The 24,401-nt window shown below is 50.6% G+C and overlaps 1 protein-coding gene across 8 annotated transcripts in view; it reads right to left on the minus strand.

The window, feature by feature from the left end:
* The window catches only part of ACSF3 (acyl-CoA synthetase family member 3), a 60,305-nt gene that overhangs the window by 25,033 nt on the left and 10,871 nt on the right, over positions 1-24,401 (minus strand). For 7 of the 8 annotated variants that reach the window (XM_065848499.2, XM_071814547.1, XM_065848497.2 and 4 more), the window contains exons 5-8: positions 19,718-19,872; positions 19,097-19,242; positions 14,398-14,510; positions 878-1,004 (exon numbers count right to left, since the gene is read on the minus strand). In XM_065848499.2, the coding sequence (XP_065704571.1) occupies positions 878-1,004; positions 14,398-14,510; positions 19,097-19,242; positions 19,718-19,872 (541 nt within the window). Of the gene's footprint in view, positions 1-877; positions 1,005-5,741; positions 7,336-14,397; positions 14,511-19,096; positions 19,243-19,717; positions 19,873-24,401 lie in introns of those variants that run through there. The other variant, XM_071814550.1, reaches the window with a different exon arrangement.

Below are 24,401 nucleotides of genomic sequence, written 5' to 3' on the forward strand. Positions count from 1 at the left end.
TGCACCCCGCACATCGCTTGATGATGCTCGAGTCCCAGCCTGCGGTACCCACCCGGGATGGGGACCCGTGGTGACACTGCTGGCAGGGCAGTGCCACGTCTGCTTCGGGATAACAATAATAATAAATCACAGCTTCTTCAACAACTGCAAATAAGATTACACAGAAGGTATCAGAAATCCAGCCTGACTGCAGACTCAATGGTGCTGCTGACACACAGTAAAAGAGGGGAATGGAAAACAGAATCACAGAATCACAGGATGTTTGTGTTGAAGGGACCTTCCCAGCTTCCCCAGTTCCCCCCCTGCCATGAGCAGGGACATCTTCACCAGCTCAGGTTGCTCAGAGCCCCGTCCAGCCTGGCCTGGGATGTCTCCAGGGATGGCTCATCCACCACCTCTCTGGGAACCTGGGCCAGGCTCTCACCACCATCAGGGGCAACAATTCCTTCCTCATGTCCAGCCTGAATCTCCCTCCTTTAGTTTAAAACCATCACCCCTTGCACTATCACAACAGCCCCTGCTAAAAAGTCTGTCCCCATCTTTCTTATGGGCCCCTTTTAAGTCTGGAAAGGCCACAATAGGGCCTCACTGGAGCTTCTCTTCTCCAGCTGAACACCCCAGCTCTCTCAGCCTGTCCCACAGCAGAGCTGGTCCAGCCTCCGATCGTTTCTGTGGCTCCTCTGGCCCCCCTCCAGCAGGTCCATGTCATGGACATTCATGCCCTGTCATATCTATTCCATTCAGGAACCGTCTTCAGCCTGGTATCCCCTTCAATTCATTGTCCCATATGGTAGGCAGGATTAGACTTAAGAGTTCTCCTCTGAGAACTTGCTGTCTCAGCCACAGCAGCTCCCCTTTCCCCTTTCCCCTGTGGTACCTGTTTTGAACCAGCCATCAGGCGTGAAGGCGTCTGCGGTTTCTCTGGGGCGGTTCCAGTACTCACGGAAGACTGAGGGTCCCTTCACCAGCAGCTCCCCCTCCTGCCCCTCGAGACCCGGGGTCACCTAGGACAAGCAGTGACATGGTGAATGTGAGCGGTTGTCCCTGCAGCCACATTGTCTCCACCACCTGTCCCCAGCACCATGGCTGTGGGGACAAGCAGGACCCAAGTGTGCGTCCTCCAGCCTTTGCCCGCCTGCCCACAGCAGCACCTCCTTCCTTGGGTGGAAGGGCTCACCTCTGTGCCTTTGATATCCGAAAGCCCTGAAACTATCCATTCACGTTACATGAAAACAAGAACTGTCATCCTGGAACCACAGTCATAGAATTGTTTTGGTTGAAAAAGACCTTTAAGATCATCAAGTCCAACCATTAACCCAACCCTGGCACTACCCCATGTCCCTGAGAACCTCATCTCTGTCTGTTCAACTCCACCAGGGATGGTGACTCCACCACTGCCCTGGGCAGCCTGTTCCAATGCCCGACAGCCCTTTGGGGAAGAAATTGTTCCCAAGATCCAACCTCAACCTCCCCTGCCACAATGTGAAGCCATTTCATCTCATCCTATTGCTTGTTCCTTGGGAGAAGAGCCCAACACCCTCCTCAGTCCTGGTGGGCTGACACCTCCCAGCCACTGGCAGAGCAGAGGAGAGCTCTTGCACGCAATCATGCAGTAGATATTCTTGGAAAAGGGATGGTCTTTTCTGAGCCCAGGATGGCCTGATGCAGACCAGCTTCACAAGAGCTCTCTGCACCCGTTCCCACCCTAGCACCCACCAGCCTCAGGAAATCATTCGGGAAACCCCCATCCCCACCCGCTGCCCCTGGTGCCTTGGCACAGTCCAAGCAGTGGGATGCTGGGGGGGCATCACAGAGCTTCCTTTGCAACCTCCAGGTACACCCATCAGGGCACCCACCTGCTCAGGGTGCCCATCTCCCATCTCTCTTTGGCCAGATGGCCCTTCCCTGCGTTGAGTGCTCTTGGCGGATGGATGAAGCTGGTCACAGAGGCTGCATCCCCAAAGACCCCCTCATCCCCGTGTATGTCCCCAGTGTGCTGCTGCCCTCCAGGCCCCTATATCTTGCAGCAACGGTTGCAAGCTGACAGGGTGAGTAGGCAGTTCACCCGTGGAAACAGCCACAGGGGACACCGGCCACCAGCTGCTGCGCTTGGCACTCGCGGGAACCTGTCACCGGGCTGGTAGGGGTGAAGCTCTGTCCTCTGCAGAGAAGGGACACGTGGACCCCTGTTTAACACCAGCCAGGAGATCAGGTCCTGCTCTGATGTTGAAGGCACCACTACCGCTCATCCTAGATGTGTCCTCAGGGATGGGACTGTCCTCCTGCCCACCGCGAGGCAGGGGACGATGTGCCCCTGTGACTGTGCCATGCTGCTGTCTGCTCTGTTGACAGACAGAAACCTTTGCTTTCCAAAACTGTCAGCGTAACGCTTTATTTTTTTTTCTCCCCGAGGAGGTGGCAGGAAACACCATCTGATTTGTTCTCAGGGACACGCGGCTCCTCTCGGGCTCACAGGAAGGTGACGGTTGTGGTGACAAGTTGGTATCCTGCAAACCTGCACGGGCAGGTTTTCTATGGCAACAAAACAAATATCCTGCTGTTATGGAAACCGGGGAATCGCGGGAAGGTCACAGACATGCCTGATGTGGCACAATATCTCATCTCCCCTGCACGTACGTGACTCTGTAATTATATATATATAATTATAAGGATGCTGGCTAAGAGATGAGGCACTAGAGAGGCATGAATGTGGCACCGCTTGTGGGAGAGCATTAACCTCAAGTCCTCTGCAGGGAAGATGTGCAAAGCCACGGTGGGGATGGAAGGTTGCTGTGAGATGTGCCTGTACACACCGCTCCATCCCTTCGCAGAGAACATTCCAGTAACGGGAAGGCCGAGCCGCTTTGTACCCGAGCTGCTGCAACACGGCCGAGATCTACCTGGGACCCCAAAAGTCAGCAATGCCAGAAACGCGGCTGTGAGGGAAAGCGGGAATGGCAGAATCCCTGAGCAGGGCAGACTTGTGTCTCCGCACAGTCTTTGATGGAAACAAAGCTTCTCTAATGGGAAATACTTAGAAAGCTGCTTTTAAGGTACAATTTTTGTTTGATGTAATTTCTTCCTGATGTCCTGTCTTGGAGGGTGGGGGTGACACAGGGCTCTGTGCACATACAACCCAGGCTTTTCTACAGAATCACCTAAATCCCTTGCTGTGTCCCAGGCTGGGCTGAGCCCCCAGAACCCTGCCCGACCATCATCCCCTCTCCCCGGAAGGTGGTGCAGGAGAAAAAGATCCTTAAAGCTGATAAGAGGAGTTTAGCTAAACAAGGACAAGGTGAGGATGGTGCTGGGGATCTGCAAGAACGAGCCTGAAGACCAGACTATCCACAAGCACAGAGAAACTCGGGGTCCAGGGAAGCCCGGTACCAAACCCGGAGCAGCAAAGGGGCAAGAGGCACAAAGCTGGTGCGGGCAAGCGCAGCAGGGATGCGGTGAGTAATGCACAGGAACCGGTGAGGGTGTTTCAGTGCTGGTGCAGATGCTGCCGTGAGGTCTCACACACTGCAGCCCCTTCTTCTCACTCCTTTTCCTGCTGGTCCAGCTGTGGCATCACAAAGTAAGCAATTTCCCTGAGCACCTCAGTGCCTCCATCTTCCTAATTCCAGTTTTGCCCATTGGGTAACGCAGCCCTTACATCCCTGCCAGTGACAACTCCCGGGGACAAGTCCACCCACTCACTTCCCTGCAAACCCTGCTGGATCCCATCCACTCCATCCCCGCTAGAGAGAACGGACTATCGAAACTGCCTGTGTCTTACAGACATCTTAATTACTAGTGTGAGCCTCCGAAGTCAACCCCTTTAGCCGTCAGGCTCTCTGACTCCCCCAAAAGTTGTGGGGGTTGGTGGGGTAAGTAAGGACAGCAAGAACCCGCTAACAGCTGCCTGAGTTTCATCTCCACCTCCTGTCAAGATTTTGTCTTCTGCTTTTTGGCAGTGAACACAAGAATGGGTGTAAATTTGGCCACTCCAAACGCCTTCAGCCCCAGCCTGCCCCGTGGAGCCCTGCACAGGTGTCACACCATATCACACCGTGTCACACCATGTCCCACCAGCACAACCCCGTGCCGTGCCCCGGTGCGGAGCAGCGCAGCTGCCCAGGGATCCATCCTGCACAGCGTTCACCTGCACACTGCAACGTCTTGTGCGAACCCAGCCTTGAACTGCCTCCAAATTTCTTGTCATATCAGCTCCAATTTTGGCAGCGGCTCAACCCACATCTTATCTCGAGCAGAGCTCCTTGGCAGCAGGCACCTCCCTGTTGTGTAATTTAATGATGTTATGGCTGGCTTGCAAACAGTAAAACAGAAAGGCCGTGACGTTATCTTAATAGGATTTTGCTTGCTGAACTCGAAGTGTCACTGGCACTGCTCCCCAGCGTAGCAGAGGGGACACAAACCACCCCACCGCCAGCAGCTTCTGCTGCTTGCAAACAGCATAAATTAAAATTCAAGGTTCAAGGCATTTATCTCCTACAACCTCTTGCATCTGATCCCTGCTGAAATCCCATGTACACCACACTTGCTGGCTGCTAACCCACTTGGAAAGCATTTGTTTTTTGCAGCAGCAGTGTGGCTACCGTGTTTTTCCTTTCTCCATCAAATCTCAGTGGCACCCGTTGTTGATACACCAGATCAACGTTGCAAGCAGCTGCTGAAAGCTTCGGATTGCTAATTGCACAGACATCCTCTGCTCCTAGTGCCATATTTTAATGCACATTTCAACTGCTTTAATGCATTCGAGCAACTTTAACACCCTGGCGCAGCGTGGCCCCGAAGGTTGCTGTTTGATAGCTTTCTGCTGTAAAACCGATGCGGCGAGTTGAGCTGGGCCAGCCGGCGTACTAGATAAGATTACATTTTCCACGCCTGAAAATAAAAGGTTGTAATAAATCCTTTGAAGGACTAAATCTGGGTGATTATAGAATGCATATTTTCCCTGCTTCCATTTTACCTCTTTATTAGGAGGAAGCGAGCGTGGTTTGTAAAGAGCTGGGAATCCCCTCTTGGCAAGCGGCCCTGGGATTTGTTCAAAGTGGCCATTTGTTTTCTTGCGGTCTCTGATATTTGCTGCCCCGCGCTCCTCCGGGAGCTGCGGGAGAGGAGCTTGTAATGGACTTTAATGGAATTAGGGGCTTTTACAAAGGTGGGTGCGGAGCGGCGTCTTTCGCTGGGAAGCAGAGGAGGGACTGTGGATTCTGAAGCAGAAACATGTGGAAGGCACAGAGTGAAAGCTGGAAGGCGAGGCTTGTATGGGGAGGTGATAAACTTGTTATAGGATTGTGAGGAAGGCAGATAAGCTTTTAGGAAAAAAGGCCAAACACATTCAGGTTGCAAACAGTCGGTTTCAGAGGGACACATTTAACTTCTACCAGACCCCTCCTTCCCCCTAAAAATAATAATCTGATCTCTGCTGTCCTTGCTCCATGAAAAACCAGTTTCCCCACAGGCAGCTCCCAGCATCCCGGGCTGGGCACCATCACTGACACAACCAAGTAAAAGCAAACCCATTTCATTTGGGGGAGGAAGGTGGTGGTTCTGCAGCCCTGCCTCCTCCTGCGCTGCTCCATTTGGAAGCGCTTGGCATTTTTCCTCACCTTGTAAATAAGTGATTACTGTGATCAAAATAATTAAGCAACCTAGCCTTTTAAGTGACTAATAGAAGGCAATAATTGATATGCGTGAGGTTTATGGAAGCGATGGAGCCCTTTTAGCAGTTCTTGCAGAGTAGTTACTTTTTTCCTGTTGTTTTTGTTTGTTTGTTTTTTAAGCATACCAGACCACGGAAAATAACATAACCAGGCCTAAAGAGCCATCCCAGCTCCCCCCAAGCACCCCAGGGTCGAGCTGCACGCTCCCTGCCCCTCACAGAACCACCCACAGACCCCTGCAAGATTTCAGGGGGCCCAGAGAGCACTACGATACAGCAAAGCCTTTCCCCAGCACGGTATCTGACAGCTCAGACCCTGCTTTTCCCGCCCAAGGGCTCACATTACATCCCATCCTGGCGCGGTGGGTGACAAGAGAGATGAGGACACGTTCACCTGCCCCCTAAAAGGAGCCTGGAGCCCAATAATCCGCTTGGCAGTGCCTTTTAATCACTGTCTCTCTGCGCTGTATTTGAATGGATGTCCTAGAGGTTCGAGGCTTCTAGAGCATCACCCAATTCCCAGGCAAGCTGAACTCTCACGCATGTTCATAACTAAAAATTCCCTGCTACAGTGCGTGTTTCTGTAAAAGCATTATCGTTCCTCCGAGGTCCGTGTCCTGCAGCATCCTGCAGAAGGCAAGCAGGAGGCAATTTAGGCACAGAACAATTTTCCTCCTGGTAGAAAAAGGCAGATTTCTGCTCCTCAGGGACACAGCACAGAGAAAGGAAAAAAAAAAAAAACCACGACCAAACCTTGATCAGAAAACCCCAAGCCCAGACTGTAATCTATGAGGCCACATTTCACATCTGTTTTTGCAATGTTAACTTTTATAAAAGGGCTGGGAATAACACAATCAATTTACTTTTCATTTTGGAAGGCTATAAATTTAAAAGCAAGGCTGGTGCACAGTGGAGCTGGAACACTGAAATTTACTTTCAAAAAAGCCAACCCTCTACTTACAGCAAATGTTGCTCCACTGCAAACAAAAGCGAGCATACATATTTTTAGGCAATACTGATTTTTAGAAGTCACTAGGCTGATTACCTCCAGATGATCCCAAAAGAACCACAGAAAACAACCTAAGTTTGGGAAAGGTCAATCCTCTCCACAGTTGCTCCATGGAATCAAAACTTCTTGATCTATATTAACACCATAAATTAGACATGTCACACTAGTCCAGAAACATCAACAGCCTTCCACGCCGCTGTTCTCATCCCTCTTGTTTGCAGGCTTCAGAAGATAATAAACGAGGTGAGATGTCAGCACATCTTCCCACTCCCTCGGCTCTCCTCATTAGAGCAAAGCTCCTGACATGCCCTCGCAGCGCCCGCCCCAGTTTTGCGCTCGGGGGCAGGAAGAGGACCAGGCAAGGATTCAATTAGTGGCCCACCTTCGGTTCGCTTTTCATAAGCCTTGCTTAAAAGCCGAGGTCAGGGAGGCTGGGATGTGCTGCAACTGCAGACGATCATGCTGCCGAGAACCTCTAATTGCTTCCTTGTGCTGAAACAGGCTGCAGCAGCCAGTGTCTTCTCCCTCTGGCTGGAAATGCTCCGGGGCAGATTGTCCCTTTTTCTTCTGGATTCTGCTTCTGCATCTCCCCCTCCACATCCAGGGCTCTTTGGCAAACACCTCCAAGATGTGCTACAGCAGCAACAGCCTCCAGGACCTGATGGAAGCCCAAGCAGCACATCATAGAATCATGGAACCATTTTGGTTGGAAGAGACCCCAAGATCACAGGAGGAGGCAGGTTCTAAGTACATGGGCTGAACCCCCAGCTCAGGACGACTCAGATGTGAGGTTGCAAAAACTGAGCAGGAACAAGCACCAGAGTCTGCGTGGGGAGAAAACCCCGCTTCCATCCCACACCTCACAGCACCAAACTCAAATACTTTCGTCTCCCAGGCTCTCCTGGTACAGGTAAGGAGACAGAAAAGGGCTGAAGACCAAAACCAGCCACGAACAGAGAGGAATCCACCCACCCCAGGTCCCTGTGTTAGGAGAACCAAGACTGCCAGCCTGGAGAAGGGGACCAAGGACACGTATCCCAAGTCTTCCTCCTCCTACAAGGGGCAATGAAAGCACAAAATGATAATAAAGAGATTAACAGAGGACATTGAGGGTGCTGTGGCAAAAGTCCACTCAAAGGAAACACTCAGGGAAAGAGGATTCTTCTTGAGAGATGGATTCAGTTTGAGTGTGCAAGGAAATAGTCTTCTGGGATCAAGGCTGTTCCTGTGGTAAGAAAAGTTCTCTGCTGAGAAACACAGGGACATGACGCAAACAATCTCTGCCTCCACTTTTAGTACTGTGAAGAAATAAAATACAGCTCTGGCGACAAATTAAATAAAAACCAAAAATCAGAGGACAGACAGAAAGAAGGAAAGAGACATAAATACATATGAGAATGCAATTACTGACCGACTGAGGAACTGGATGTGATCAATAAGGAGCAGCTAAAATGTTTACAAAGTAATGAAAGCAGCCTGGGCAACAAAACAGAGAAACTTGTATTACTTGGGCAGGACACAAAACAAGACACTGAGGAGATGAGAGGAACATGGTGAAACAGAAATTGTAACTGGAATATACACAACTGCAGCGTCCAACGCTGCGAGGGCTTTGGAAGGAGTTTTTGGAAGAAGCAGAAGCAAATGGAAAATGGGAAAAAACACAGCATGAGTTTTCCAAAGGTGGATTGTGCCAGAAAACCTGAGGATTAATGTTCCAGATCTAACCCAGGCTGCCTTGTACAAAACATTCCCCACGCTGCCTGCCTGGGAGGTGGCTACTGATGTGAGAGATCACAGGGCTGAGGGTAAGAACTGTGAAGTGGGTGAAGACCCGGGCGGAGGTGATGAAGCCCGAAGCATTCAATGAGTGCCTCTGGTAGCCAGCCAGCCTTCAGCTCTCCATTGCTCACCTTGAATTTCACCCCAGGTAACAGTCTGATCCTGAATCAGTGACTTTCTGTCCCAGTGAAAACATCCTATGAGGCTTCAGCACCATCCAGCACGTCTTGCACATAGGAAGCAAGCTGCTGATAGGAGATGGAACTGGGATGCTGGAGGTGGGCATCACCATCCAGAGACTTGTGGGATGTACCAGTGCATGAGAATGGGATGCCGCCAGGACAAGACCAAGGAAAATTGCACCACTGGGAGATGTTCTAAAGTGTAGGAGCACTGAGGATAAAGAACAAACTGGTTTAGGCTGAGGTCTGGTTGGGATAGGAAAAGATGAAGCCTCCAAGACAACCTTGGCAGCTCAGTGGTGATGAAGCACCTTCGCACCGGTTCTCCAGAGATCTGGGGTGAACGTGAGCGAGGTGGAGCCATTCCCAGTCCCCTCCACAGGGACATCAACAGCCAAGACCTCCAGCTTTAACAAAGGGTGACAGATGATCAGAGGGATGATTGGAGGCTGGACCAGCTCTGCTGGGAGGACAGACTGAGAGAGTTGGGGTGTTCAGCTGCAGAAGAGAAGCTCCGGGGAGACCTTAGTGTGGCCTTTCCAGACTTAAAAGAGGCCCATAAGAAAGATGAGGACAGACTTTTCAGCAGGGTCTGTTGTGATAGGACAAGGGGTGAGGAAGAAATTGTTGCCCCTGAGGGTGGTGAGAGCCCGGCCCAGGTTTCCAGAGAGGTGGTGGATGAACCATCCCTGGAGACATCCCAGGCCAGGCTGGACGGGGCTCTGAGCAACCTGAGCTGGTGAAGATGTCCCTCCTCATGGCAGGGGTGGCACTGGGGGAGCTGGGAAGGTCCCTTCAACACAAACTGCCCTGTGACTCTATGGAGGCAGCTGCCCCCACATCCGCAGAGGTGCTGGCACCACCAGCAAGTGCTGGCAGATGGTAGAGACACCAGGGGGGCCTGGCATGAGGGGCCAGAAGATGCTGGTGGCTTTCGGGAGGGATGGCCGCAGCCGAACCAGTTCCCATCCAGGACGACAGCTTGCATATGGATAAACAACGAGATAATTACAACCTTTGAGGGTGAGAAAAGCCCGTGGCTGCAGCATCCTCCTGCTGCCAGCTCCTGCATCCCGTCCATCCTGCATGGCTCCCTTCGCAGCCTCATCACGAGCAAATTACTCGCCATAAAAGCCCTGGCTAGAGCATGGCATTAGATACAGCTGTGAAACCATTTATCTATTGATAGACCCCTACTGTCACGGACTGGGGTTTGGCTTTCACGCATGCAAGTAATTTGGAAACGGAAAAAAAAAAAATCCAACAAAAATGACAACCCAAAAAAATCTAACAACCAACAAACAAACAAACAAAGAAGGAGAGAGACAATACTCGACAGCTCGCAGGGTCTCCAGGCCTCTGCCAGCTGGGAAGCTGAGCATATGAAATATGCATCACACCAAACAAAGCAAACTGAAATGTTTGGTGCTGGAGAGCTGTAACCCTTTCCTATGCGCTGGAGCCAGGCACAGGGAGAGCGAGATCCCCGGGCTGCCAAAAAGGGGAAAAAAGACCAAGAGAAAAAGCATCCAGGGCTGTGGAGCAGGAGGAGCGCTGGCAGCTTCCTCTTGGTAAAAAGCCAGATCCTGTAGAACCAGAGGAGCCCAACAGGTAGCTCTTTGATGCAGAGTGATGTTCAGGAGCTGCTCTGGATGCGAGCGGCTCCAGGAGAGATGGCTGGGATGGCCGAAAGCAGGGAAAGCTGCTGCTGTCACCTGATGTCCCCTTCCACACCTCTGCTCTGTATGGCAGGAGCAGCACTTCTCCAAGCACGTGAAGGGAGAAGCTGGGGGACACTGCCAGGTACCAGCACTGTGACTCTGGTGCAGACAGACACCTCCTGCCCCACCACGGGTGACCCTGTCCCACATCAGGTTGTAGAGCATCCTTGGCTGGAAAGAGACTGTGCAGTGAGGGGATCTCATCAGGTTGGAGCATCTTGTTTTGGTGTTGGCAGTGATGGTGCAGCCCCATCCTCCTGCCTGTCACCCAAGAGGAATCATAAAGTCAGGCCTGGGCAGGGACGGGACAAGGGAGAAAGCAGGACATGGACAACAGTCTGACTGCACGTCTCTGTGTCGGCTCAGGAAACCAGCTCACAGCCCCAGCAGCAACAATTAGCAAGGAAGTGGCATGAGAACCAGCTGGAAAACCTGAGCAAACCGACTGCAACGGAGCACAAGGCTCAGGAGAGCTTCAAGGAGATGAGAGCATGTGCAGGAAAGGAATCCAGCACTCTCATCAGGGAAGGGAGAAAATGAGGGGAGGAACAGAGCACCAGCAAACTTTCAGCTAAGTAGGTTATTGATCTTCAGGGTGTGCCAGGAACCAGCTTTGCACATTACAGCAGTCCCCTGCCGCCAGCACGGGCAGTTACCGGATGGCGGAGCAGAAACACTCCCCAACCTCCCGCTCCTGCCACCCACACGTCTTCCTCTGCCATCCCCGCGGATGCCACCAAGCTCCTGTTTGCATCTTGCTGCGACAGGACGCAAAAATACGCCCAAAAGGTGACAACATGAAAGGAAACGGCACGATCCCCCAGCATCTACTGGGAGAGACTGTGTTAGCGAGGAAGAAACAGCTTGGAAAAAGTCTGCTGTCTTCTGTCAGCGAGAGGCAGCAGAAGGCAGAACACCCAGCCCAACACGAGCAGGGAAGGCGGTGACCTTGCGAGGCTCGGTACAGCTCAGCAAATAATTTCCTTGGCAAAGGCAGACGCTCTTTCTGCTCGCCGTCAAGAGGGTTTCTGCATGGTGCAGCTGAGGTGTGAACGCCTCGCAGATTGCCCTGACAATGCGTCTAACCCCAGCACAGGGATCACCCACTCACAGGAGCCGAGAGGCTGCAGAGAAGAGACAGCCAGAGCTCAACACCGACCACGGTGCTCAGCATCCTGCCAGATTTGCCCCATGTGCTTGCCCCAAGCCCTCTGTGCTGCATGGCATGGCCACCCCACAGCACCATCACCCCATGGCACAGCCCCATGCCCCCCACCACAGCTGGGACCAGCTCCGACCCGCAGTTTCATTATTATCTGTGCAGCGGCACAGATGTGCACAGTGTTTTCCGTGTACGGAGAGAAGTCCCTGCCCTGCAAGCCGCATAACCGAAGCAGACGGTAGGCGCTCCCCGGCTGCCAGGAGGTGCTTATTTCCAGCAATCCATTATGTGATATTTGATAATTTCTCATAGCGGCAATGCCAAACCAGACAGAAATGCCTGGAGCAGGGATGGGGTCTGGGATACTCGTATCAAACCTGGGCAGAGCAGACGCTGGGCGCTGCGTTCCTCCTGACGTAGTCCCTACTGCCACTGTCCCCACACTGGGACCCCTCTGCCTTTGCCGGGACCACACCACCGACCTCCCAGCCCTTGGCCACCGTGCTGTAAGCCTCAGAGCCCTCCTGCAAGGGAGGTGAGGAAGCATTTGTTTATCCCTTCTCGTAGGAGGTAAGGGAAAGGCCAAGCCAGGGTTGTCTCATGGCATAGGGATGGAGGGTGACACCAACTGCGGGGGTCTTTTCACCCCGGGGACAGCCCCTCCACCACGGAGGAGCAGATTTTAAACAAAGCCAGGCCTGTCTTTGACTGGTAGAGCATGATAAGCATTCGGACTGTCAGATCCTCCTTGTTTTAAATAAATTCCACTGACGTACGCCCTTCTGACATATATTATTAATCAAGCATGATGCGCACAGTGCGCCAGCAGCAGCATCTTGGGGCAGGAGCAGGTGAGGTTTTCCGCCTGTGCCCGCCGGGGTAAAGCAGTGAAATGACACCATTACAAGAGCTGTGCCACCATGGCTGCCGCCTGCCCTGCCATGTGAAATCACACATGGCCTTACAAACACCAAACTCCTGGCATCTTCACTTGTCCATCTGTGCCAAGACACAACAGGAGCAGGGGCCATTTTTCCATTGTCACGGCCCTTCTGACAGCCCCAGAGCTCCTGGGAGCACCATGAGACATCAAAATGGACCTAAACTCCCTGTGCTGGGGAATGAAGGGTGTTTGTGAGAAATGGCTGGGATAAAAAGGCAATTCCTCTACCTCAAATATAAACTCGAGCAGTCTGAAGTCAGAGAAAAGAGAAGAGTTGTGTGAGTCTCAGTTCTCTGAAGCCCTGGGGCTGGTGGGATTCCAGCACTACACACAGGTCATCTGGGCTCCCCTTCATCTCTAGTCACTCAATACACCAGAAGGAAGGGGAAAGCGTATTGAGCAGAAAAAAAAAAAAAAAGTTTATTTTTTTTTCCGTCATAATTCAGAAAAACAACATCCACATTTCATCCTGGAAGCAGCAGCACTTTGGGGATTCCTGCGTCTGAGATCTAATTTGTAAAGCATCTAGGGATCCCTTAGGGTAAAAAAAAAAACATTGTAGGATCATTATTAAAATAGACACATAATATTTCATGTCTCAGTTCCACACAAGTGGCGGAAAAAAAAAAGCCAAGATCTAACTCTGGGATGAGGGGACAAAACCGTGAAATGTAACACTTATCCATTGAAGTAAAGTGATAAAAACGGGATGTGGCTTCCAAGGCACTGAGTGGCCACCCTGGGTCTCCTGCTTTGCCCACTGTCAGCACAGATAATCTAGAGAAAAAAGAGCTTTTTTCAAGCTTTTCAGCAGTCCTTAGACCAGCAGTGCCTCTGAGGATTCCCTGCCACAGTCCAGGAAGCTCTTTTCAAACCCCTGGCGTGTACATGGTGAGATGAGAAGCTGTTTCCCCAGAGGAACGAGCGAAGCCACCTATTTCAGGCTGGATCTCACGCCTGCCTGTCTCCCAGCCCCCGGCGCACAATTTCTCCCTCACACGCAGTATCTATCCGCTCACTCGAGCCCGTACATCACCTGGCTATTGATCTGCTGCTGGCGACGTGAACTGCACCGCAATGAGGGTGCGAAGGAGACGTGGCAGGAATGCAGACCCTAGGTAATTGTTTCTGCGGGGACAGAAAGGGACTGAGGCAGAGGACAGCCTGGACTTTGGGCTGGAACACACAGCACCACAACACGGGGCAGCTCAGGGGAAAGGGGCCCAACCGCTTCACCATCGAGGATATTGGACTTCCAAGAGCAGAACTGCTGCTGCAGACACCGGCTGGGAGCTGGACTTCCATGGAAACCTGACAGGTTTCCCCCTGCACTGTTTCGAAATAAATGCAACCCCCAGGAGTTCCAATTCTAACTGCTAAATTCCTGATCAAACCCAGTGGAATATTTACAGACCCCATTTCTAGATTTTTCCAACGCTCATTCTTTCTTTGACTATTCAGTGACTCTTTAGACTACACCAGGGTCCATCTGAATTCCCTTCAATGCCTCATTCTCACCTCCCGCAGTAAACTTCACCTTTTTCTCCTGGCTTTCAAAGGCCAGGTGCTGCTTAAGCCACCACCTTCCTCTGGGGCATCAAAAGCCTCAGCAGACACAATACCATCTTATCCCACAGCTTACAGCCCTTATACCACAGTCTTCACCTCCCACCCCCATGCAGGGGGGTGGGGTGATCTCTGTCAGATTTTGCTCATCTATGCAGCAAGGACAACACTTCTACAGTCCATAAAGTACCATGGCTACAATAAGCCATAAGGAATATAAGAAAAACTCTACATATCACCATTGAGTTCCTAGGAATAACAGCAGAGCAAGTTACTCCAGGTTATATTATCAACCCTTAAGGTTTCAAAGGGCTGGGGAGGAGGGAACTTTTCATGGGTCAAGGTGACCACAGCTAAGCACTACCTGTGTATTGTCTTCATCTCCCTGAGCGTGGATGGTGTAGGAGCGACCACCGTTCTTCAAAGTCTCAGAGGCAATGCACACCTTCACCCCCGGGAGCGGGGTGCCCACAGAACCTGCAAAGGAAAACAACACTGAACGAGTGGACAGACCTTCTGGGAACCACCAACATCAAGGATGCGAAAAAGCAGTTGCTCATCTATCAACAGCATCTACAGACTGTGCTGGCACTAAAGAACTTCCTAGCAGGGGGGCTACCCTTCGGGAAGGCCTCGATCACATCGTATGTCTGCATGCAAATGTCACTGCAGTGCAATGCGCCACGTTTGCTGAGCAGGCAATGTTGGAAATGCCTCAGAAAACAAATGTGTCTTCAGCCTTGAACAGTCTCTCTTGGCCAGTCTTTGAAGACATCAGCACAGCTTCATAGCTCAGTAATGAAGCTGTCTTTTTTTTTTTTTAAGAAAAAAAAACACCGTAAAAGCTACAGAGAGATGTGAAAAGAAAGAACACAATGATTACTATAGTGGCTCACTGCTCCTCTATAGCCTGGACCTGACAGAGAAGGCAAAGGCTTAACTGCGAGCATGGCAAGGGATTAGCTCAGTTTTATAAGACATCAATAAGCTGTATATAAAACATCACAGGAGAAAAGCAGAGATCAAAACCACACAGTTCTTCCACAGGTTTCAATTTTCAAAGCCAGGGAACCTGACATGGTGTCACCAACAACTGCTATTAAGCTCCAAGATGGTTCTGTGACCCAGAGCTCCCCAACCTGCAGCATCCCCATCCCCTGGCTTAGTGCATGTTCTTGGTGAGCACCCAAGTGCCCAGCAAAAGGGCAGCTTTGTGCTTTGTTCCTGCAGACTCTGGCTGACAGAGGCTCTAGGCTCAGCAGCAACCAGGAGCTGTTGGCATCTGTTGGCTCAGCAGGTTTCATTCTGCATCTCAACAGCACGAGACGCCTCTCGGTACAAGATGATGTCTGTGACGTTCATCCCCTGAGAGGGATGTGAGCGCAGAGCAACCTGTGGCTCAGGAGGACTGAACAGGTCTGAGCTTACACCAGTAAGTGGACTCTTTATTTAACACATGATCGTTTTTTTCCCCTGAAGAGGCTCTGGTTGATGATGCTTTTGAGCCCTGCTAGGATTAGCTCAACACTGGAAGTCCTCAGAGCAGGGTGTGCAGGACCTGGAGCTCAGTGCTGTCCTTCTCTTGTCTGTATTTCAGGCATTTTCAAGGTTCAAGCGGCATTTTCTCTCTTCTGGTCTTATTTTCCTGCTCAAGCCCTGGAGATCTGAGATCTGTGACATCATGATTTTGTTTGCTACATTGGTCAGTTGCCATGGAAATCGATATGTCGTCCTAGCCCAGATTTATGGCATCCCCGCAGGATCTGCTGAGAGCAGATGGGCTATGAGGGAGTGAGATTTTATTGCAGCAAAACTACCCGAACAATTAGCAAATCTGGAAAGAAACAAACAGAAAGTGACGTGGCAGTTCCATGATGTGTGTCTGTTCAACGTGAAATTGCCTTTGGCTTTCAGGTCAGCCAACACACAGCCAGGTCCTTCTCTACCACAAGCACCTCATCTCATGACCAGACGCTGGTGGGAGTTGGAGAAGAGGACTCAGCAGGGTGAGGAGGGAGAAGTCACCGAAAGTGCCATGTTGAGGTATTTCTGTATTTTAAATAGCCTGGTACCTGCCACGGTAGACTCTAGAACTCAAAAATCAAGTACGAGCCATGGAAAACATGCCAAATGTGTGCTTTCCGTGACTTGCAACTTGCTTTTTGAGGTTTTTTTGAGCACATCAAGCTTGCTTGAAGCCACCTTCTAGTCTTCTCCAGGAACATTTTCTCCAGGATGACAAATGCCTCATGCCTGCAAGCCAGAGCGAGGGACAGAGCAGACACCACACAGTCTGGCAACGCTCATGGAGCAACAGGGACCAGAGCAATGAGCTGCCACAGCCTCTCACAGATTTGCCATTGCTGGAGCCCCTCAAATCAAACCCACATCAGCTGGGTGTCCTCCTAGAAGATGCTTCTCCCCTCTATGCAAGCTGCTGACCACGGTGCAGAAATCTAAGGGACTGATGCATGGGCAGCAGAACTAAATCCTTAGTGCCCACTTCCACTCTCAGTCTTTGAGAATTAAATACCAAAGATCAGCACAGCACTGCCAAACAAATCTGAACACACAGAACAGGCAACGTGTTCCCCATACAGTGCTTCAGGTCACAGTTACAAATGCAGTTCCATCAATTTATCTCCTACTTGGCTAAAGTAAAACCAAAATGCAAAGTAAGTCCCTCATGGAGAGCTGTTCCCTTATACTTGATGTGAAAAAAGCTTTCTGGTATTTTAGGAAAAATTACAAACTCAGAAATCAACACCTGTAAAGGCTGGAAACGCTCACACCACTGATTAGAGCAACACAAACCTGATAGCATTAATACAATTTGTGCAAAGACAATGACTAGAGCTTCTCAGGCCCATCTGCAGTGTCAAGACACACATTGTGCCAAGTCCAACAGGTAAGCAGAAGGTTGAGTCCATTCCTAAAAGAACGGCACCCAAGGTCCTTCACCCAGATCGCAATCGGGGTGATCAGAAGGGGGCTGACACTCAGCACTGGTTTCCTTTTGTCCAAAGGGAAACCAGGGAGAAATCCCTGCTCCTTCCCCTCTCACTCCCTCGCAGTTCTCTCCAATTTGCAGACTCCTGAACGTTCAGAAGCACTGGCAACGTGCCCGCGGTGTCAGCTCCGCCGGCATCAGCCAGGAAGGAGTGACACTGTTATTCTTTCACCGGTTCCCCTCTGTTTAAAAAAGTTGTCAGCTCTTTCCCAGATAAATTTAATTGGCCCCGCGGTCTGTGTCCTTCAGTATCTGGGGACCTGGATGCTGTTATGTGCGGTGGCGTCCTGGGAGAATTGAAACAGGCCAACGATAAGGCACTCAACGATCTCACTGTCAACAATACACAGAGTTCCCGCTGTAGGAGCTATTAGCTGCCTCTGATCTAAACCTCCAATTAAAGTGGTGATTAGGCCCAGTGAGGCATTCTCTGTCCATGAATTATTCATCTCCCTTCACAGTAACAGCACCAGGGGGGATTAGAATGAGAGTTGGTGAAAACAGAGGCATTTTAAGCAGGGTTTTAACCATATACAAGCAAACATTTATCTTTCAAATCTTTCATCTTTTCTTCTTCTGGAAATTAAAGCCCCTCTGTCCCTTCAGGCCCATGCTGCGGGTGGGGAACAGCATCATGCTGCCAGGGACACCGGTGGAGACACAGGCAGGATGGGTAGGCTCCGAGGACTTGACATCAAGCGAGGGAAGCCCCAGGACTGGAGAAGGACATGAGCTGCTTTCATTCCAGGAGAAATCCCCTGGCAAGTGTGAGGATCCCTGGACTGACCCACGGGGCAAAGTGCCATGCTTGCAGCACTCCTTTTTTCAAAGTAAAGCTAATTATTGCTTTGGCCAGCGTGCAGGTCTGTGGCCACCACTGCCTGGCATCTGCTCCTGTAACACCAGTGCCATCCGAGGTCTTTTCTCTGGATATTCCCTCCTCCAACATCTCTCTCAGTCATGTTATTTTATGTCCTTTCTCCTTTTGTCTCCTGGGAAATTTCTGGAGCCTCCACTCATTTTTTCCCCTGAAGATGAAGGAAAAGTAAATGTAACCATGTCTCAGGGACATTCAAACAGCACTGTCACCCTGCAGTGTGGTGCTCATGGGGAGCTCGAGCAGGTGGGAATCTCTTTTCCCTGCCTGTTTTCCCTCTCCTGCTCCCTGGGACAGGATTTCTGGGGAAGGGAACACAGGCTGAGCTGAGATAACCACAGTTCCTCTGCAGAAAGTAAACCAGAGCTTGTATTTTGTGCTGCCCCTGAGCTGTTCTTGGGTGGAGGAGCCAGTGCTGGTGAAGCTGTGGCTTCTCCTCTCCCTGTGTGATCCCTGCAGGGACATGGCTTCTGTGACCTGTGGGACTGGGATGCCGGGGGAAGCCACGACACCCAGGACAGCCCCCCACCCAGGTAACATCAGCCCCCCAAAACACCGAAGACCAAGATGATGCATCTGGTGCCAAGCACATGCAGATGCACGTGGAGAAGAGAGGGTGGATCAGTGGTGGGCTGGGCTGTTCCGCAGACAGATGGCCATGTTTTTAACCAAAGGGAGGGTGGGGGCATTTTATTTATATTTTTACTGTTTCAGATCAATTTCTTTCTAGGTTACATAAACTACAGATACTGAGAGGAGTTACAAAGCGCAGCTACAAGAAGTGAGGGAAAACAAGGAGAGAACAGAAACAGAGTGTATAACGAGGTGTGACAATTTCTAATTCCTGAAGAGTTAAAAAAGTTGCACTAAAATAAGAGTGAGCAGACATCCTGTTTTAAATATTCAGCACAGATCGGTTGGACATGAACTGCTGCGTGAAGAATCCTGTGTCAACACTAGACACAAACACAACTTCACAGAGCAGGAGCTGAAGATGCAGTCCCACCACCACGCTTGAACTAAAACTCTGGACATAATAAAGCATCAACATGGACTGTGCCTCCTGGACAGAATGGTGATTAGATGTACACTCTCTGTGAGGAGAAAAAAAAAAAAACCCAGAATACTTCAGAGCCAAACGCCTCCAAGCAGCGTCCACACTCACGAGACTCCTACCTGGGACACGGACTCCATGCAAAGGGTTAGAAAGTGCCATCCCAATCTCGGTCATCCCATACCTCTCCAGCAATGTGTGCCCTGTGATGCTCTTCCACTTCTCCAGGACAGGTACGGGCAGGGCTGCTGAGCCTGACACCATTAACCTGGCACAAGGAAACCCAAGATAAGAAAGTACGCAAGATCACCTTCGCTCCAGGCAATTCACAGTCTAACACAGGGTTACATAAAGCCAGCTCCCATGTAAAACCTTAAGACAGAAGCCCCAAAAGCTTTTTAACCAATACCAAGGATGTTCATGACATACAGAAGATTGTCTGACTGCGGTTTAAGTTAAGATGGCACAGCGTCCTAGAAGAGATCCTGTAGTACAAGCTTAGGTTGCAGGACAATGCCCTTAGCCTTGTGTTATGTAGGGTGACACCTATAACAAGCATGCAGTCCCCTTCTGGCTTTACCATGCAAGAGTGGCTCACAATTAAACAATGTCACCTTGGTTCTGTCGAAGAGACACTAAAGCACAACCATCAAGAGGCGATGGTGAAAAGAAACCTCAGTAGATCCATGGTGGGGACAGCCAGCTGCCAGCAGCCCCTGCCCACAGGGGTATCACTCACCCACCTGATGTTTTCCTGGCAAAAGGCACGCACGAAATCCTGGACTTGCGGCTGAGAAAAATGCTTGTCGTAATACTCGATCAGCTTGGCATAGATGGTGGGCACTGCCATGAAGACACTAATACGGGGAGCTTGGGTGCTTAGGAGCTTCTTCCAAACCTAGAAAGGAAAGGAACAAACATGTATAAAAATACACCTCAATGTGAAGCGTAGAGGGAAGCAATCACCAGCGCTGTCAATGCCAATCACTCAGCTTCACAAACAGGTTCCCAAGCGACGGCCTTGCAAACGCTTCCTGGGGCAGTGACCCCCCCAGCTGCTCCTGCGAACGGTGTGAGGGGAACCTGAGGGGCAGGAGTGCAACAGACTGGCCCAAAGCAAAGCAATCCCAGTCACAAACAGTCCAGCCTCTGCTGCCAAAGGTTCCTGGAAAGCACAAACTGGAAGCCCGTTGTGCACAGCTCATCCAAGCCCAGAACACCAGCTCCTAACCCTCATCATGCCCCTTATTGCCCAAAGCACAATATTCAGCTAATCTCAGCTGGGGATAACCCACCTGCTTTCACTCTCAATGAGCACAAGATGATGGAAAATGCATTTTTAGTACTGTCATGTTACAGCAAATAACTTGCTCCTGAAGACATAAGCTTGTGGCAGAATCAGTTAATTCCCTTATCATGTACAGCTCTTCAGAGGCTACACAAAGCCTCCAGCTTTTCAAAGCATGGGAGCTCTTCTTTGGAAAGACACTAAGCCACAGCCAAAGATACACAGGTAGGAGCCCACAGACTCCAGCCTTTGAAGGAGAAATGCTTTTAAGCTGGATGGCAGGGCTGGGAAGAGAGATATCACACGCTTGAACTGGGAGTGAGACTCCACCACAATGGAAACGATCATCTTCTGGTGAGCGGGTGCAGACACGTCCCCAGTGAGCTCAGACCAGCCAGCAGAAACCACAGGTAAAACACAGCTTAAAAAACCAACCAAACAGGAGGGCAGGTTCACCAACTGCACTCTTCCCAAGAGGAATGGTCCCTGAGGGACAGACATTCTTCAGTTGCAACCCAACCTGTGGGAACCACAAATGGGGGCAAATTCCAGGAGAACCAGCTCTGCTGGGGGAGGATGAAGACCAAGCGACTCCCGGCTGCTCTCGTGGCTGAGCAGCTCCCCTGGAAGCAGTTAGCAAAGGGTATGAGCCATAAATATTGTGATTGTGCCCACTCCTCCTACACCTTGCCACTCTTCCCCCTAGGTAAACTCTTCTCAAGACAGGAACAATCCAAAGCCATCAATAAATAAAAAGCTACGGTGACGGTCGCCTCTTCCTCTCGCTCTAGTCCCTGCCCCGGTGTTGACAAATGTATTTCCTAACAGCTCCTGACACCGCGTGCCGCCTCTCCCCTCCCTGCCCGCGCACGCTCAGCTGCACACAGACACGTGAGACGGCGAGAAAAAGCAGGAATTGATGGAAGGTGAACAAGTGATTCTCCTTCATGCTGTCACTCTGCCCCTTCCCCTCCGTCCTGTTTGCTCGGGCTCCATTTCATTACTTTCTACTTCACTGCGCCAGTGCCGCCTCCCCCTACACCTCTCACTCCGCTGCTTCAGAACAATCAGCTCCCAAAAATAAAATAAAAAAAACCAAACAGCAAAACCACAACAAACAAACCCACCACCACCATATTGTTATTCTTAATAGAGCAGGACACATCCAACAAAGGCACCATCCCAATGAACAGACGGGAGCTCACACTGCTTCCCAGCTCAGAGATGGTGCTCAACAGGGTGAGACAAATGCAGGAGGTGGAAACCCCCCGGACACATCAGGAGCTGCAAGATCCCCTTGGTATCAGGAAAAGCAGAGGAAGAACACGACTCGCCTGGACTGATGGGTGACATGCCCAGAGAGGGAACGTTGGCCTTGCAGAAACCCCATCTACCCGCACAACACCCTAAAACAAGCCGGAATAGGCAAAATTGCATTTAGGAGCAACTACCCCCTACCATACTCCTCCCAGCTCCCCCCAAAGCTCTTTTTCTCTCCAGTCCCCCCAATATCTTCCCCCTTGGAGCCACAGGATGGAGAAGGGCCTCTCCAAAGGCAGGGCTGGATACACGGACCTGCTCTGGCAGCCCGGTGTGAGATGTGATGGCAAGCGGGGATCAGGACCATGCCAAGAGTATTGAAGGGAGGCAGATGCTCAGAGCTGCTGGATCCTTGCTGTGTGATTTTTTTTTGTTTCAAATTCTCTTTTCCTCCACAAGTCCGGAGCAGCTGTGGGGAGTGCAGGCAGACTTCCTGTCTGGCCATACAGCAGAGTTATTTTCACATGGATTTAGATTTGAAAAACAACAAAACCATCTCTCCAAAACATAGCAGATCTCTCTTGTACTCCAGAGTTCCCTGTCCCTGCAGTCCTGCTCAGCTCCTGCTCCAGATAAAATCCTCCCTATCCTCACACCAGCCAAGGGAGTGGCTTTTTTGTGTCAGCCTGACTCGCCCCCGCAACAGCCCCTTTCCTGAGGATAAGCAGCTGCCTTTGGATTTGTGCCACCAGCTGCCGGGGTGACCTGCTGAACAGCCAAACATCTCCACCTGCTCTGCTCCTGCTCAGCCAAGTCTCTATCCTACCCCCGTGTTTTATCAGCACCGAGCCGCGGTACAAAGCTGGCAAACCCAAGCTCTCTGCAGCACCCGAGCTGTCCGGAGGGTTTGTCACCACCCAACCAGCTGTAACAGCTATTTCTGGTTTGTACCTATAACTTCAGGGTTTGAGAGAAGAATCTGGGAAAGTCTTGTTACCTGGGACTAATTAAACAATCCTGGGGCTTAATAAGGCTCGTGGAAAGAGCCCGGCTTCCCCTTTCAGCACCCGGCATCCTCCATCGCTGCCGTGCTCAGAGCAGCACAATCCATCTCCCCCTCTGTCAGCCCACGTGTCACCGTCACCACATCAATCACGCATGCACAGGGTATCGGCAGCACGTCATTTCAGTTTATGCTGCTCACCTGACACCTCAGGACTCCAAGCGCTTTTAAAAGAAAAACAAGGATTCTGGAAGTAAACACAGTGTCAGACACAATGGAAGCAGCAGCCTTCCCAAGGAAGGTGTTCAGGGATGGACCAAGATTCCCTTTAGGATAAACAAGGGTTAGAAATAAAAAGCTTCTAACTGCAAGAAAGCAAGAGTGGGAACAGCTTCCTATCAGTGATAACAGCAGCAGAAGCCCAGGGCTGCTCCAGCCAGCAAAGAACCGAGAGACCTCCTGTTCCCAAGAGCCTTCCTGTCAGCCCAACATTCCTGATTTTCTTTCCCTCCCACTGCACAAAAGCATATCTGGGCAATTCCATGGGCTGGCCAGTGGGATTTTGCTACCAGTAAATAAAAAATTAAAAAAGAGGAGAAAATTAAACCAGCAAGTACAAAACAACTCGAGTGAGAAATAGCTATAAGATTTTTCCCATGTATTTCTTCCAGCACACAGATGGCAACAGAGGACGGAGGAACACGAGAGCTGCTCCAAGAGATGCTCATTCCATCCAGCAACCTTCCCAACCAGCCTCCAGGTCACCTGAAGGAAGAGGTGCAAGCACAGAGGAGAAAAAGGCAGTAACTTTTTTCCTTTACAGAAGCCTCACCTTCAGTGGGAGATGCACAATGTCAGAAACTAGACAGAAAACACCAACTCTACCAACATTTGGACATCTTCTAATGCAACGAAAAAAGAAGAGAAGGTGTTAACAACCACTTGCATGCTAAATCTTGCAAAACTTTGCCTGATACAGGACTTCCAAACGCAGCCAGAAGAGATGCAGGCAAAAAAACCTAAAAGCTGAAAAGAAAACAAATATTGGCATGGATTTTCTGATCAGACCTCAAAGGGATAACAGACAGCCCATGCCGCTGCTTCTATTGACAGATGCAATAGAAGCTCCTCTCTTCTATAAAATTATTGTATCATTTTCAGTTGCTATTGAATTTTTTTAAACCTTTTCAGAGGTAACAATACCCTTAACATAAGGTTAAATCAGCCCTTTACTCCCCTTTTAATAGGGGAGATGGTTTTGTGTTTCGCATCGATTGCTGCCACGCGGGGAGCAGCACCGGCAAGGAAAAAAGGGCTGCCTGCAATTTTCAGAGCCTGATCCTCGTGTGGCGAGACCCTGCACCTAACGCCGAGCACAGAAAGCTCCGGTAACTCTACACACACGTTTGACATCGGTTTATCTCCAACAAAGGCAGACGGGCACGACGTGAGAGCATCAAGGGGAGCTCTGCTCTCCCAAGGACTGAGCCGCGGATGCTTCGCGAGCAATATGAGAGAGAAACATTCTTCTCTTCAAAGGGAAATTGGGCCCTTGGTGGCTTCATCTCATGTTTGTTATAACCCCAAACTGTTTGTGCTCGGCATGACTCTGGTTTTAATCATTTATTCATCAGCACGGTTTGATGGCCCCTCCGCATTCCAGGCTGAAGCTTTTAAACCCTTCCTACGCTGCAGGCATGCTGAAAGGAGCAAGTGCTTTCCCTGGGACCTGGTAATATAAATAAATATGACAGGCTCTGGTTCCATTTTTTATATTCCCCCACACACATCAAAAGACATTACTCCGTAACAGATGCTGAGGACAGACGGCAGATCTGGGGAGATGGGAAGAAAAACCTCGAACTTTTTAAAGCCA

The sequence above is a fragment of the Patagioenas fasciata genome, chromosome 13 (genome assembly GCF_037038585.1).
Source record: "Patagioenas fasciata isolate bPatFas1 chromosome 13, bPatFas1.hap1, whole genome shotgun sequence".
NCBI lineage: Eukaryota > Metazoa > Chordata > Aves > Columbiformes > Columbidae > Patagioenas > Patagioenas fasciata.